Raw genomic sequence first — 15,311 nt, 5'->3', positions numbered from 1 at the left:
CTCTCTCTTTCTCTCTCAAGGAGAGATTAGCTTATTGAATTAATAAATGTGACTTTCTTTTTCCCTCAAACATAGGGAGAGCCGTCTACACTACCAAGCAATCTGTGTTGCAACATTGCTGTGATATCTTTACTGACTTCCAACCTTTCCCTTTATTCATATGAGACAGGAAATTTAAATTCCCTTGTGTTTGATAGACTCTGCCCAAGACTGAATTCAATGTAGTTTTCAGAGTTATTGTCTTTTCCACTCAATCAACTGTGGTGCTGGCTTTCCAAAAACAACAGGTCCAGGAAAAACCTCTCTCCATGCGAGGCTGAACAGCCTTTTAAAGTGACAGCTACATTCAAAGATTTACAGGGAGTTATAAAAAAAAAGTTTGTACATTATTGCAAAATATTTTGCAATAGCTCTGCAACCCTGCATAGCTGTTCTGATGAGTCAACAGATTCTTATGTTATGAATGGTTGATAGTAATTTTTCTTTTATTTTTACATGTTGTTATTAACATTGCAGTCAGTATGAAATGGAATACAATGAATGTATATAAATTATTATATTTTATGTATATTTTATGTATATTTATAAAAACATACATATATATTTAAGATAATGTAACAGAAACCCTTATTCCATAATAAAAGGGCCTTGTTCTGGTTTTACATTAATTTAGACTTAATCGTAATTAAAGTGGACTAATCTAAATTAAAACAAAGCTATCTTATTCCAGGATAAGACTGTCCACACATGGAGTTATTCACAAATAGCTATCAGACTCCAAATTCACATTCTACCTTCATCTGAATTAAAGTCAAAAGTATATATGCTCTAACAGATTTCTAGTTTATGTTTCTTATGTGTTGGTTCCCATTGAAAACTCAGCATTCACCCACAGTTATAACACAGTGGTATCAAAACAAAGCATATATTTACTATAATAGGCCTAAGAAAATATTGGGCAAATGTTTATTTTCTAGTATCTACAATTACATTCCATGTATAAGTGGCAATACTATCATAGCTGGAATGGTATCTTTATATAACTTTGCCAAATTTTAACCACTTGGACTGAAGTTTTTCTGTGGTGTCTATCTGAATTATTTTAGCTAGTTTCATCAGCCAAAACAGATCAGTTATTTCTGAGAATGAAGTTAGGGAAAATAAAAATATTTTTCCTTATGCTAAAAAAATCTGGAAACTTTTTCTTTGTAAAAGCTTTAAATAACCCTATGCTTTGGAGCAGTGACTTGAAATTTGGCTTTTGTGTTAGGGAAGTACTTTTTGCTAGCCCCATGAAAATCCACCTGAATCTGGCCAAGTTATATAAAACTGAAAAACTGCAGTTTGTGTACATGCAGAAGAGACTTTTTGGTATTTAGCAGCTACATTTCCCAAATATTCCATCTGCACTGAGCATGCTCCTGTCCAGGACTGAACAATACTTCCTATGCATCTGCAGCTCTGAGATGCTGCAGGGCCATGCTGAGCCCTGAATGTGTCTGGGTACTGAATGTGGCGAACCTTCCTCTTCCTTTGCTCTGAATCATTTCCCCACAGTGCCCCAGAAGTTTGAAGGAGAAAGTGTCATAACTCACACGCAGAGGGGACAAAAAACAGATCTGCACGAGGATGGGGAACAGGCTTTACATGAGCTAGGTCACAATGGATCATAACAAAATGAATTTTCTAAGCAAGCATCCACTAAGGAGCACATGTGTTTAGTACAACCTGGACCAAAAACTTTCTTGGATTGGCTTCTTTTCCAATTTGTCACCTCCTGGGTTAGTAAAACCAACCAGGATTGCTACAGGAAGTAGGTAATCTTCTCCCCACTTTCTCTCACCAACCCAGCACCATCCTCACAGAAAGCAAGGAAGCAAAAAGAGCCAGATGACCCAGAGGAAGAGAACACAACAGGTAATCATTATGGCTACGTCTACACTGGCCCCTTTTTCGAAAGGGGCATGCTAATTTTAAACTTTGGAATAGGGAAATCCGCGGGGGATTTAAATATCCCCCGCGGGATTTAAATAAAGATGTCCGCCGCTTTTTTCCGGCTTGGGGAAAAGCCGGAAAAAAGCGTCTAGACTGGCCCGATCCTCCGGAATAAAGCCCTATTCCAGAGGATCTCTTATTCCTACTTTGAAGCCAATCCCACTGTGGCCTTTGAAGTAGGAATAAGAGATCCTCTGGAATAGGGCTTTATTCCGGAGGATCGGGCCAGTCTAGACGCTTTTTTCCGGCTTTTCCCCAAGCCGGAAAAAAGCGGCGGACATCTTTATTTAAATCCCGCGGGGGATATTTAAATCCCCCGCGGATTTCCCTATTCCAAAGTTTAAAATTAGCATGCCCCTTTCGAAAAAGGGGCCAGTGTAGACATAGCCTATGTGTTCTTTCTCCTGGCATCCATTTCCAGACAAACAGAGGCTAGGGATACCATTCCTACTCATCCTGGCTAATAGCCATCAATGGACCTAAACTCCATTAATTTATCTAGTTGCTTTTTGAACCCTGTTCAAGTCATAGTCTTCACAACATCCTCTGGAAAGGAGTTCCACAGGTTTATTGTGTGCTGAGTGAAGAAATACTTCCATTTGTTTGTATTAAATCTGCTGCCTATTAATTTCATTTAGTGACCCCGGGTTCTTATATTATGGGAACAAGTAAATCACTTTTCCTTATTCACTTTTTCCACACCAGCCATGATTTTATAGACCTCTATAATATACCCCTTTAGTCTCCTCTTTTTCCAGTGTGCATTACTTTACATTTATCAACATTAAATTTAATTTGCCATTTTGGGTAAGTCTCCACTACAGAGTTTTATCAGAAAAAAATGTCTGTTTTTCTGACAAAACCTGAGTTACGTCCACACTGCAAGCACGTTCTTTTGACAGTAAAGCAAAAGAATGGAGGGGTTTTTGTGGTATTGGTAATCCTCATTCTATGAGGAAGACAACTTTTTGCAAAAGAGCTCTTTCACAAAAAGCCGTGTGTGGATGGGAAGGAGGGTTTTCTTTCAAAAGAAGAGGCATCCAGGAAATAGCACAGGTGCCCTGGTGGCCACTGCATACAAACTAATCACAACTCTACAATTCCTGTCTCCTGGCCCCTCTTAGAGCTGCAGGCACCCTGGAAAAGCCTTGCTGCAGGAAGCCAGCCAGAAAGCAACACCCTGACCATGCAGCTCTCCCTGCCACAGCCATTGCAAATCATGTCCGTCCCTGAAGTCCCCCGCAAGTCCCCTGCCCCTTGCAGAAAGCAGCCCCATGGGTCCCAGGACCCTCCCAGGAGGACCAAAAGATTCAGTCCCTCCTCGAGCTGTGGAATGAGGAGGAGACGCTGCAGGATCCCCAGGCCAAGTGGCGGAATACCAACATTTATTGCCATATGGCTGCATCCCTGGTGGAGCGCGGACACCCACCCAGGACCATGGAACAGGTCAGAGTAAAGTTAAGGAACTGCGCCAGGGATATGTCTGGGCCACTGAGCACAGCTCCCACTCAGGGGCAGGACCCTACACCTGCCCCTACTAAAGGGAGCTTCACCAGATCCTGGGGCATGGGGAAACATCTTCCCTATCTATTCTGGTGTACTCCAGGGTTAAGACCCCCATCATAGTCTGGCCGGATGTTGCCCCAGAGAAGGAGCAGGAGGGCCAGTCCCAGCTGATTGTGCTGGAGGAGGAGATGGGCACCATGACTCTCTCCCTCAAGCTGGTGCAAGGGAGCCAAGTCATCTCCTAGGTCTCCTTGGATGCCTGGGAGGAATCCGAAGGTGAGTGGTCTCACTTTTGTCACACTCACAGGGTGGGGGAGGTGGACGTGCAGGTGGGCGAGCGAGTGTCGTGCAGGATGCTTGGGCAGGACATTGTGCTGTGGTCCATGCATGTGCAACCATATGCTGTGTTACTGTGAGGCACACAGCTGCAGCAGGCAGCCATTGAGCACACCCAGGATCCTGCTCCCAGGCTCAGAGGAGGACACACATGTCCTGTCCCTGGGGATGGGGAGGCGGCTGGAAGCAGGCTAGCCACAATGGTGCAGGCACCACCCCACACAAACTGAGGAGTGCTGAGGACAGCAGGCATGCCTGCACATGTGAGGCAGCAGCTGTTTCCTCACACAGCCCAGTGAGCCGCACCTGTGTGTGTGGACCCTGGGTTGCTCCTGGCTCCTCTGCCACCCATGAGGGGATCCCACTGTGGCCAAACACTTCCCTTGGCTGCTTGTCCATGGGCCTGGAGGTAGAGGGTGGGAAGCAGGTAACATGGTCCTCTGGGCATGTCGGCCTTGCACATGGGACATCCCTCCCCTTCCTCTGGGCTACAGACTGTTGGTCGCTGCTTGCAGTGTCTGCAGAGATGACTAACCACCTCTCCCTGTTGTGTTTTCTCCACAGCTGGGCCAGCCGGCACTGAGGGCTGAGCCACACCACTGCAGCCACCTGCCAGAGCTCGGGGGACCAAAAGGTGTGGCAGGGTCCAAGAAGACCTGATGCGGCAGCATACAAGTGTCCTTCAGGACATACACCAGACCCTGGTGCACGAGGTCTGCACAGACCTGGAGTGGCGGGAGCGCACCTAGGACCAACTTATGCAGCGGTGTGACACCATGTGTGCCATCATGTTATGCACGGTGGCACACCCGCCTGATGATGCTGCTCCAGGCTTCCAGCCTCCTGTCCCCCTGCTATGTCCATTGCCCATCTGCCTGCCTTCCCTCCCACACCTCTGCTCTGTCCTCAAGTGATGCCCAGGGACCCTCCCCAAGTGATGCCAAGGATCCCCTCCTCTTGCCCCCTGCCAACCCTTACCCCACTCTAGCCCCTACTGTTCTCCCAAGACCCACCCAACCCCAACGAGGTCCCTGCATCCAAGGTGGCACATCGAGCCGCCCGCTCTGAGTTATGAGCCCCTGTGACGGGGCGGCGCCTGACACGGCCACGCCCTACACTCGGGCAGACCCCGGGGCCCACCTGGGTGGTCCGGAGATGCGGCCGGGCAAGAACAAAACTGGCACGGCTGGAACAGCCGGCGGGGAATGGGAGGGGTAAACCCCGGCGCCGGCTGATGATGCGACGTGGGGGCAGGGCCACGGGCCGGCAGCGGGAGATTCAAAAGGGGGCCAGGAAGGCCCTCGGGGAGGAGGGAGCGGAGGCGGACTGAGTCCTAGGGAGGAGCCAAGCTGGGTAAGGGCTCTCCCTTGGCACGAACCGAGGAGGGGGAAACGGACTTTCCTCGAGGGGGGGGGAAGAAGTGGCCCAGGGCGGGGCCGCGGAACCCAAGAACGGAGGGTTTGGGGTTAGCTACCCCCTCCGTTGAGTGAGGCCACAGACCTCACCTTAGGGCCCTGGGCCCCCTTCCCATTCCCCCATTTGCAAGCGGAGGGGAACCAGCCGATCACCCGCAGCCAGCAGTACGGACTCGGCTGAGCCAACCGGAGGCCGCATAAGGAACCCCGGAGTCCCGTCGTGGCATGGGCGCATGGCCCTGCGGCGGGTAGGGGGCTCGTGACAGCCCCCCCCCCCCAGTTAAGAGCCTCCTTCCCACTACCCACCTTTTCTGAACCTGTAATCAATACAGACTGCATTTTTTCAAACCACACTGGTATGTATATTAGGAGGTCAGGGAAAGGTCGAAGGGAGGGGTTGTGGTGGTAAAGGAAAGGGCTGGAAGGCAGAGGCCCCTAGGGAGGAGGCCCTGGGGAGATTTACTGGGGTCCTTGAGAAAACCTCTCCCTAAGGGCCTCCTGGATGGCTGCTGGAAGGCTCGCCCCTCATGGATGGCGACTACCCCGCACCTTGAGAGGATGGCCTTCCCCTTCCTCTCCACAATGTTGTGGAGGACACAACATGTTACCACCACCTTGGGAATGTTGTGCTCCCCCGTGTCGAGGCAGATGAGGAGGCACTGGAAATGTGCCTTGAGGTGGCCAAAGGTGCTCCACCTGGATCCTGGCCTGGTTCAGGTGGGCATTGAATTGGTCCCTGCTGGGATCCAGGTGGCTGGTATAAGGCTTCATCAGCCACAATGGCATCTGCACGTCACCAACTGCTAAGTCACAGGGGGAAAAAATGTGCCTGCCTCCAGCTTCCTGCACAGGCTAGAGTTCCTGAACACTTGGGCATCATGTGCCCTGCCTGACCACCCAACAAAAATGCCTTAAGTATCTCTGGTGGTCAACCAGAGCCTACAGCACCATGAAGAAGTAGCCCTTTCGATTAATATAATGGGCCGCTCAATGGTCCGGTGTGCGGATTGGGATGTAGGTCCCATTGATTGCTCCCCCGCAATTCAGGAATCCCAGGGCAGCAAATCCAGCCATGCTCATATCCAGGTCTCCCAGATGGATGACCCTCCATAGCAGGATTGAGTTGATGGCTCTCACAAGCTGCAGAAGGAGATAAAGAACACACAAACCAGAGAATGAGAGAGGGGTGCCTGAGTCCTTGGGAGATGCATGCCCCCCTCTCCTCCCCTCCCCTCGCCCAAACACCCCAGGAGCCACTTCCTATGAGCCCCTCCCCCCCAACACTCCCACAGCAGCAGGGCTGTGTGAGGGTGTGATGGCACAAATCCCTGGGGATGTTGCATAAGGGTCCTCTTATGCAACGCTTCCTCCCCCCCCCCCCCCCCCCAGGGACTACAGCCTAAGAGTGCCTTACCTCAATGAGGAGAGCCCTGACTGTGGACTTCCCCATGCCGAACTGGTTGCCCACCGACTGGTAGCTGTTGGGGGTGGAGAGCTTTCAGAGGGCTATTATGACTGGCTTCTAAAGGGAGATAGCGGGCCACAGGTGGGTGTCATGTCTCCAGAGGGAGGGGGCGAGCCAGGCACATAGCTCCAAAAAGGTGACCTTCCACATGCAGAAGTTTTGGAGCCACTGTTGGTCGTTCTGTTGCTACATGAGCAGCCAGTCCCACCAGTCGGAACTGGTGTCTAGCCTCCAAAAACACCTCTCCACTGTGGGGTTCCACAGGCATGGAGAGCATCCCTAGAATGAGCTAGGGGTCCAGGCAGTGCAGGACCAGGAAGGCAGCTGGTAGTAAGTGCTGCAAAAATTGCAGCATGGCCATGTGGGGCCATTGCATGCCCAGAGGCAGCTCCAGCTCCATGGCACAGGAAAGCTTCAGGAGCTGCCCCTGGCCCCAGCATAATCCCTTTGGCTGGTTTCTGGCCAGAAACTGGCCAATGGGAGCTGCCTGTGTGAATACTAGGCAGCCAAGAATAACGTCGGCTCAGTTATTCACACAAGCACATGGAATAACTGGTTGGGAAACGTAAGTTCTGCAAGAAGGCAGGCTGGCTTGGCAGCTTACTGGTAAGTCTCCTGGCCATAGCCTGCCTCTGGCATTCCAGCCCCTCCCTTCCCTAACCCTCTGCCCCACTCTTGAACCCATACCCCTTCTCAGATCTGGCACCCCAATCTCCTGCCCAAATCACAATCCCCTCCTACTCTAGGTCACAACCCAACCCCTGCACTCCAATCCCCTGCCCTAGGTCACAACCACCTCCTTCACCCAAACTCCCTCCCAGACTCCATTCTCCCTCCCGAACCTCAGTCCCTTACCCCAAGCTTTTTTCTGCACCCAGTTTCCATCCGAGACTCTGCACCTCCTCCATTAATATCATAGAAGAGTACAGCCCTCGACCACTTTCCAAAATCTTGCCGTGTCCTTGTAAAAAATGATTGCCCACTCCTGTTCTAGGGAGAAGCCAAGGACAGGGTGTAAAAGCACCAGGAGATTGCTGTATACCCTTAGCAAGATGCAGATGAAGGGCAGATTGACGACTCTAAAAGACAGGGCAAGCATCTATCATTTGGAACAAGATAGCTGAGATATGAGAAGAACAACTTAAGAAAACAAGCATTCATGAAATGGCAATTGATTATAGTATAACAGTGCAAATCTTTCTGATCCCAATTAAGGAAAACTGCTATAAGAAGATGCTGCTTTGCCATAATTTTTGGGAACACCATATCAAGACTATCACATTGGTCCGGACCAATAGAGCCCCATTCTTACCTATCCATGATCAATCTGGTTACTAACTGCTATTCTTAATTAACATTGTATATTGCCTTTCTCCCTATGGAGATCTCATGTGCTTCTTATAAGTATAATGTTTTTGGTGGAGAATTGAGAAAGGGGGATAGCATGTGCTTTTTATTTATTTTTTTAAGAATCAATGGAAAAATAGTAAGAGGAGGATATACTGTAATTTTGGGTACAGAAGGATTATCCTGCAGTTTTTTGTAATTGAAGTGATCAATAATTCAGGGTGTACACCCTGGTTGTAAAAGCCCAGGTAAGATAGAGGAGAATTAAATTTCTTCCTTCCCTGGTCAGAGAGTTGCAAGTACAAAGAAAGGAGGAGGAGAATTAGACTCCTCACTCCTTCCCCGCTTCAGTTGGCCAGGAAACAAGAAATTGTCTTCAAGGTATAAACCCTAGCTGTCAGAGCAAAGTGGAATAAGGAGAGGGGTTTAGTATTCCACTCTCTGACTCAGTTGCTGGAGAATAATTTAAAGATGTGAAAATAAATTCACTAATGTCTGTGAAGCACTAGGATAATATAGTGATGATCCCATGAAGAAATTAACTATCTTCTCAGCAGGGCTTGAACAGTGTGCAGCATGTTTCCGAATACATGCAACTTTGCAATTAAATGAGGCCCAGACCCAATAAAAGCTAAATGCTCTGGAAGTTCCCCCTGCAATAGCATTCATAATAGTCTGGGCTTTCTGCTTTGCCATTGCTACTCCCTATTTCCCCAGGGTAACTCCTAATATTGTCTTCCCGTGCCTTCTTCCCCACCCCCACCCCCCATCATAACCCTTTTAATCCAACACAGAGTCCATGGAAAACTCTAAGATATATGCTCATATCCATGGACCAAATGCCCTGTCTTAATTCATCCATGTGTGTCCTTTTCTCCTACAGTTAAAAATTCAGAAACCACTTTTATGAAAAAGCAGAAACATATCTTTAAGGAATGCTGTACACCCTTTTTTACCCATTATCATTACTCGTGAACGTACAGTACAAGGTCTGCCATGTAAAAATCTTCTCTCTCGGTGCCCTTTCTTCCTTGGTCTTTATCTCTTCTGATGCTATAAACAAATATGGGCATCATAAAAAGTTGAAATTATCTATAGTTTCCTTGCAGACACCCTCTGGTATGGTATAAATGAAATGTGGGATTGAGATGCAACACATTTATGTCTTTCCAAAAGACCACACGTAAATAAAATTGCAGAGCCAGACAGGATAGCAATAAACCAATTCTATTGCAAAATGTATTCAAGAATTTCTGCAGTGATTTAAAAACAATATCCACAAAAGCCTTATGGACAAATCACTACAGAATAGTAACAATAGTCTTTCAACACCCATCTTCATGTCAATATAATGAGCAAGAGAAATGTGAAAAAAAATTAAAACCAAATGTTTGATTAATACAGCTGCAACAAGAGAGGAGCCTGTCAATTGTAAATTTTTTACATATGTTAAAAAAAGGACATTCATTATAATGGTACTTGCACACTTAAGTGGCACTGAAATTGTTCTGAAACAAAAAACAGGACTATGTAGCACTTTAAAGACTAACAAGATGGTTTATTAGGTGATGAGCTTTCGTGGGCCAGACCCACTTCCTCAGATTAAATAGTGAAATTGTTCTGTTTGTGCTACTCAGACACCTTTTGGTGTTTGCCATTTCCACCACTCTTTAGACAACGTGTTTATTGTTTTCTTGCTAATGTTTGCTTTAACATTTTTGCCGTTTACTTATAGGTGTAAATGATTACAGGAAGGAGACCAAAAAGTAGATTGCAGCTTTGTTTATGTGACCTGAATAGCAGTATCATCAATGATACCCTCTGTCTTCCTCCATTTTTCCTTTTTCTAACTCCCGCCAGTAAGATCTTCATTTGAAATATTCCTACAACTTGCTGTTTCATCCCATTATAATATAAATAAATTATCCTACATGTAGGTGTCAGTGTGGCATTTTTCGCAGGACGGATTTAATCAGAAGTGTGTTTTAGCAGAAGAGAGTTGTAAATTCTAAGTGTAATATACAAACAGTTCTGTGAATGTATCTGTTCCTGAAGGGATGAGAAGTGGTGCATTGCCATCCCATTGAACTTAAATAAACATGTACGTGTATGTCCAATTGCACAGAAATGACTAAATAAATGAGGAAACTCTTCTACTTTGATTAAATGTAATCTGTGTTCTTCCAGATCCTTTTTTTTTTGCATTTGGCAAATGTGATGGTTGTCATGATACAAGGAATAGAAAACTAGCTTCAGCTCAATTGCTCACATTTGAAAGATGCATTTTTGCAGTGAAAGAAATAGAATTAAGCACAATTTTCAATCTAAATAATACCATGGATTACTTTTGCAGAGTTCAGGGAAACAGAAAGCAGATAGGAAGCCACGGTATTTACCCAGGCATCAAAATTAAAGATAGGTAAAAAAATTAAATATAGAGAAATGCTAAACTTCAAATGTATTCACACAATTACAGCTACAATTATAGAGAAAAGCTGGGTATGGAGTGGAAATATCTTGAGTTCTTTACTGAGGCTTAGATTATATCCGTGTATCCATGTTCAGAAGAATCACTAAAAACGCTCATCTCTCATTTTCCAAATTGAAGATAATACATCCTACATCCCTACAAGGCTCATGTGAAGATGACTCTCCACAGATTTCTGAGGTTGGAAGTGGGTGATAAAGAGCAGGACAGTGTTTGTGACCGTACTGCATGCTCGGTGACAGGAGTTCTATGTGCAATGTAAAACAGCTCAGAGCCAAGTAGCCACAATCTGGGCCCAGTGCAGAGAGTCAGCAAATGTCAAGAGACAGGATTCCAGGCAGAAGGTATTAGTAATGCAAGTCACTGTCCTAGTAAATTGCCTCCTTGCTCTGAATAAAGGGAAACTCCTTCCCCACAAGAGACGAGGAGTCCTGTGGCACCTTATAGACTAACTGAAGTGTAGGAGCATAAGCATTCGTGGGCAAAGATGCACTTCGTCAGATGCATCTGACGAAGTGGGTCTTTGCCCAGGAAAGCTTATGCTCCTACACTTCAGTTAATCTATAAGGTGCCACAGGACTCCTCGTCGCTTTTGCAGATTCAAACTAACACAACTACCCCTCTGATCCTTCCCCACAGATCACCAAGGCTGTGTCTACACTGGCAAGTTATTCCGGAAAATCAGCCGCTTTTCCGGAAAAACTTGCCAGCTGTCTACACTGGCCGCTTGAATTTCCAGAAAAGCACTGACGATCTAATGTAAAATCATCAGTGCTTTTCTGGAAAAACTATGCTGCTCCCATTCGGGCAAAAGTCTTTTTCCGGAAAACTGTTCCAGAAAAGGGCCAGTGTAGACAGCTGGCAAGTTTTTCTGGAAAAAAGCCCCGATCGCGAAAATGACGATCCGGGCTTTTTTGCGGAAAAGCGCGTCTAGATTGGCCACGGACGCTTTTCCGGAAAAAGTGCTTTTCCAGAAAAATATCCTGCCAATCTAGACACGCTTTTCCGAAAATGCTTTTAACGGAAAACTTTTCCGTTAAAAGCATTTCTGGAAAATCATGCCAGTGTAGACGTAGCCCAAGAGTCACAGGGAATGCTAAGACCAAAAGCCATCTCCCATTCACCTAATGTTATTAGGAAAACTTCTTTCTTCCTCCTCATCTTAGGGTGTGTCTAGACTACATGCCTCCTTCGACGGAGGCATGTAGATTAGCCAGATCGGAAGAGGGAAATGAAGCCGCGATTAAAATAATCGCGGCTTCATTTAAATTTAAATGGCTGCCCCGATCTGCCGATCAGCTGTTTGTCGGCAGATCGGGGGAGTCTGGACGCGATGCCCCGACAAAGAAGCCTTTCTTCATCGACACAGGTAAGCCTGGTTTCACGAGGCTTACCTGTGTCGATGAAGAAAGGCTTCTTTGTCGGGGCATCGCGTCCAGACTCCCCCGATCTGCCGACAAACAGCTGATCGGCAGATCGGGGCAGCCATTTAAATTTAAATGAAGCCGCGATTATTTTAATCGCGGCTTCATTTCCCTCTTCCGATCTGGCTAATCTACATGCCTCCGTCGAAGGAGGCATGTAGTCTAGACACACCCTTAGAGTTCTTCCACAGGAAGAAGCAATGACTTCAGTGGAAGTTTTCCAGACTGAGGACTGAGTAAAAGCTGAATAAGAAATAGGATTTGGCCTTATATGTTAAAATATTGTATAGGGATGCACTTCAGAAGTATTGATGGGGGACAAAGCATTATAATTAATTTAATGTTGTGGGCAAGAAAAGAGGCAAATATTGGAAACTCAACATGGAATTTAGCATTACTTACAAAACTCATCCAGAATTTCTATGGACACCGGAAGAGTTCAACAAGATAACTGGCAGGCATATTTTATGATGTGTGAATTTAAATGACACGGGTATTTGTGATTGGAATTTCTGTCACAAATTAGAGTTCAGGAGGGTTGTAAACACCAGGATGGTTGGGACAGGTGCAGGAGCAAGAAAAGATCCCATCACTGCCATTGCTGCATGTCTTGGTTTATAGTTTGAGACCTGCATAGGATACCCAAAAATCCCAGCTGAAACATTATGAAATAAAGACTGGTATTGTATGACAGTTTTGGAAATCTGTCAGTATAATTTATGAACTCTTGTTGAAGTTATGAAGTTGTTATAAAATTGCAGTATCAGGAATTGCCAACACTTGCTGAGAAGGACTGAAGCTTGCACCTACCAGACAAGGGACAATGGAGTGGCATTAATCTTAACAACTTTACATGATTGAATCACAGATGTGTTAAGAGATTGACTGGACCTGGAAGAAGCTGTTCCCAGGGGCGGACTGGCAATCAAAATAGACCCAGGAAATGGGTTGCGAACGGCCTGCTTTTTCACATCAAAGATTTTTTTTTAAATTTACTCTTTGACCCCCATTAGCCACACCCCGACCTCTGTTAACCACGCTCCTGACCCACATTAGTCACACCCTTGACTCCTATTAGCCAGGCCTCTGGAGGTAACACTCTCGGGGCAAGATGGACACATGACCAGAAGTAAAAGGTGTCATGTGACCCCTCTCTAAGGGCATCCTCCTTCCAATATGGATTAGTTTGGCCCCCACCAAACCCCCCTCATGCAGCTATCCTGCAATTGCATTAACCCAATGTGTATTACATTAATTCAGGGATGGAGGGGGCAGAGAGGCTGTGGGAAGTGTTCCCTTTAAGGCTACGTCTGCACTGGCAGCTTCTTGTGCAAGAACTGTTTTGCAGAAGAGTTCTGGTACAAGACGTCTTCCACAAGAGCATGTCTACACTGGCATGTGCTTTTGTGCAAGAGATGTTGCTCTTGCCCAAAAAAGCTATGATGGCCATTTTAGCTATAGGGCTTTCTTGCACAAGAAATTCATGTTGCCTGTCTACGCTGCCCTCTTGCTCAAGAGGGCTTATTCCATGTGGGGAGAGGAATAACTCTTCCAGAAGAAGTCCTGTTTTCTGATGCTAGACTGTAAATTTACTTGTGCAAGAACGTGCATGCAGTATAGACACCTGGCAAGTTTTTGCGCAAGAACAACTGTTCTTGTGCAAGAAGCTGCCAGTGTAGACATAGCCTAAGAGTTTCCTTCTATGAGCAGAATGAATTTTGTGTTGTGCAACAGTACTGAGTTCATGGGGCTTGTCTTCAGATCTGCTTCTGACCCCATATGCGGCCTCGCAGGGAATCACGAGCTGGGAAGAACTGTGGACCCATCCTGACACAGGATGTACAACAAGGACTTTTAAGCCAGCAGCTCTAACATCTCTGCTAGAGCCTGCATCGAGAATTGGGAGATTTGATGCATGTAATGTATGATTCTTTAATAACCTTACTCTCATGTTTTTCTTTCTTGTAGTAATAAACCTTTAGAGTGTAAATTCTAAAAGATTGGCTCAGCATGGTTTGTGGGTAAGATCCAGAGAGTAAATTGGCCTGGGATCTGTAGCTGATTTTTTGGAACTGGACAGAACTTGTTCAGGGTAGGTGGGATTGGGTTCTAAGAACCCCACCCCCCACCTGTATATGAGACCCGGGGCCATCTGGGGCACGGATTTTGCTGGGGTGTTGGAGGGGTTTTGCTCGTGAGGCTTCAGGCAGGAAGCTGAAGCACTCTGTGGGACTGGCCTATTTGGGAAGGTCTCCAGTCTGAGGGCTAGAGAGAGCCCTGAATTTGAGCAATTCGCTCTGAGCGGACGCCCTCAGCTGTGCCCAGACCTGGCCCGGTCCGTCACAGCAGTAGAAGTGGGGTTTCTGCGAAATGCAAAACAAGCAAGATCAGAGGAAGATAGCTGGATTAAAGTAGGTTCCATGTTTGAGAAAGAGAAGTCATACCTGCAGTTGTAGGATTCTGGACAATTAAGGGTTTAGCTCAATACACAAACCTCTCAAGAGTGGTGAGGAATTGGAGAAAGGGAAATGTGTACAGGGATGTTTCGACTGTCAAAATCAGTGTCTCTCTTATGCTGCTAAAAGAGCCAGTGTTTTAGAATCCTTTGTGAAGTCTATGCTTCTATTGACATTCTACCTCATGTCCCTAAACTAAACCAGGGTACGTCTACACTACAGCGCTAGTTCGAACTAACTTAGTTCGAATTAGTTAATTCGAACTAAGCTAGTTCGAACTAACGCATCTAGAACTAAAAACTAGTTCGAACTAGCGTTTTGCTAATTCGAACTAGCAAGTCCACATTGAGTGGACTCTGAACAGGGCTTAAGGATGGCCGGAAGCAGTGCTGGCAGGGCATCAGAGGAGGACTTAGAGCGTGGAGATGCTGTCTCAGGCTAGCCGAGGGCTGCGCTTAAAGGGTCCCGACCCCCACCCCGGACAGACAGTTCTCAGGGGTGCCCCGCTTACAAACCAGTCCTGGCTTGGAGTGCCCGAAGTACCCACACTGGGCACATCACACCACTCGGCCATCAGCCCAGCTGCACTTGCCGCAGGCTGCCATCTGGGGAGAGGGGACAATCGGGGGGCTGCAGGAGAGCTTCCACCCCCAGAACCCGCAGAGCCAGCCCAGTCCTCCCCATCGGGGGCTCGTACCCCATTCCTCCCTCACCTCCTTCCACTTGCCCTTCCCTAGCCCCCCTTCTTCTTGATGTACAAAATAAAGATAACGTTTCTTCCAACATTGACTCTGTCTTTATTGAAAAAAACTGGGGGAGACTGGGAAAAGGAGGTGGGAGAGGGGAAGAGAAAGGCTGGGAGAGGGGAGGGCAACTAAC

At 46.7% G+C, this 15,311-nt stretch overlaps 1 protein-coding gene across 14 annotated transcripts in view; it reads left to right on the top strand.

The window, feature by feature from the left end:
• Nucleotides 1–11,028, top strand: part of LOC142827203 (uncharacterized) — a 40,630-nt gene extending 29,602 nt beyond the window's left edge. For 6 of the 14 annotated variants that reach the window (XR_012901740.1, XR_012901743.1, XM_075921420.1 and 3 more), the window contains 3 exons: nt 3,120–3,441; nt 3,602–3,777; nt 4,402–11,028. Coding sequence is in view for 9 of the 14 variants with exons in the window: in XM_075921420.1 (XP_075777535.1) it covers nt 3,120–3,441; nt 3,602–3,746 (467 nt within the window). In the remaining 5 variants the exon portion in view is untranslated. Of the gene's footprint in view, nt 1–75; nt 2,103–3,119; nt 3,442–3,601; nt 3,778–4,401 lie in introns of those variants that run through there. The other 8 variants (XR_012901745.1, XM_075921424.1, XM_075921422.1 and 5 more) reach the window with 4 other exon arrangements.
• Nucleotides 11,029–15,311: the final 4,283 nt, after the last annotated feature.

The sequence above is a fragment of the Pelodiscus sinensis genome, chromosome 2 (assembly GCF_049634645.1).
Source record: "Pelodiscus sinensis isolate JC-2024 chromosome 2, ASM4963464v1, whole genome shotgun sequence".
In the NCBI taxonomy this organism is placed as follows: domain Eukaryota; kingdom Metazoa; phylum Chordata; order Testudines; family Trionychidae; genus Pelodiscus; species Pelodiscus sinensis.
Note: the sequence above shows the minus strand (reverse complement) of the source record. Positions and strands in the feature narration are given on the sequence as shown.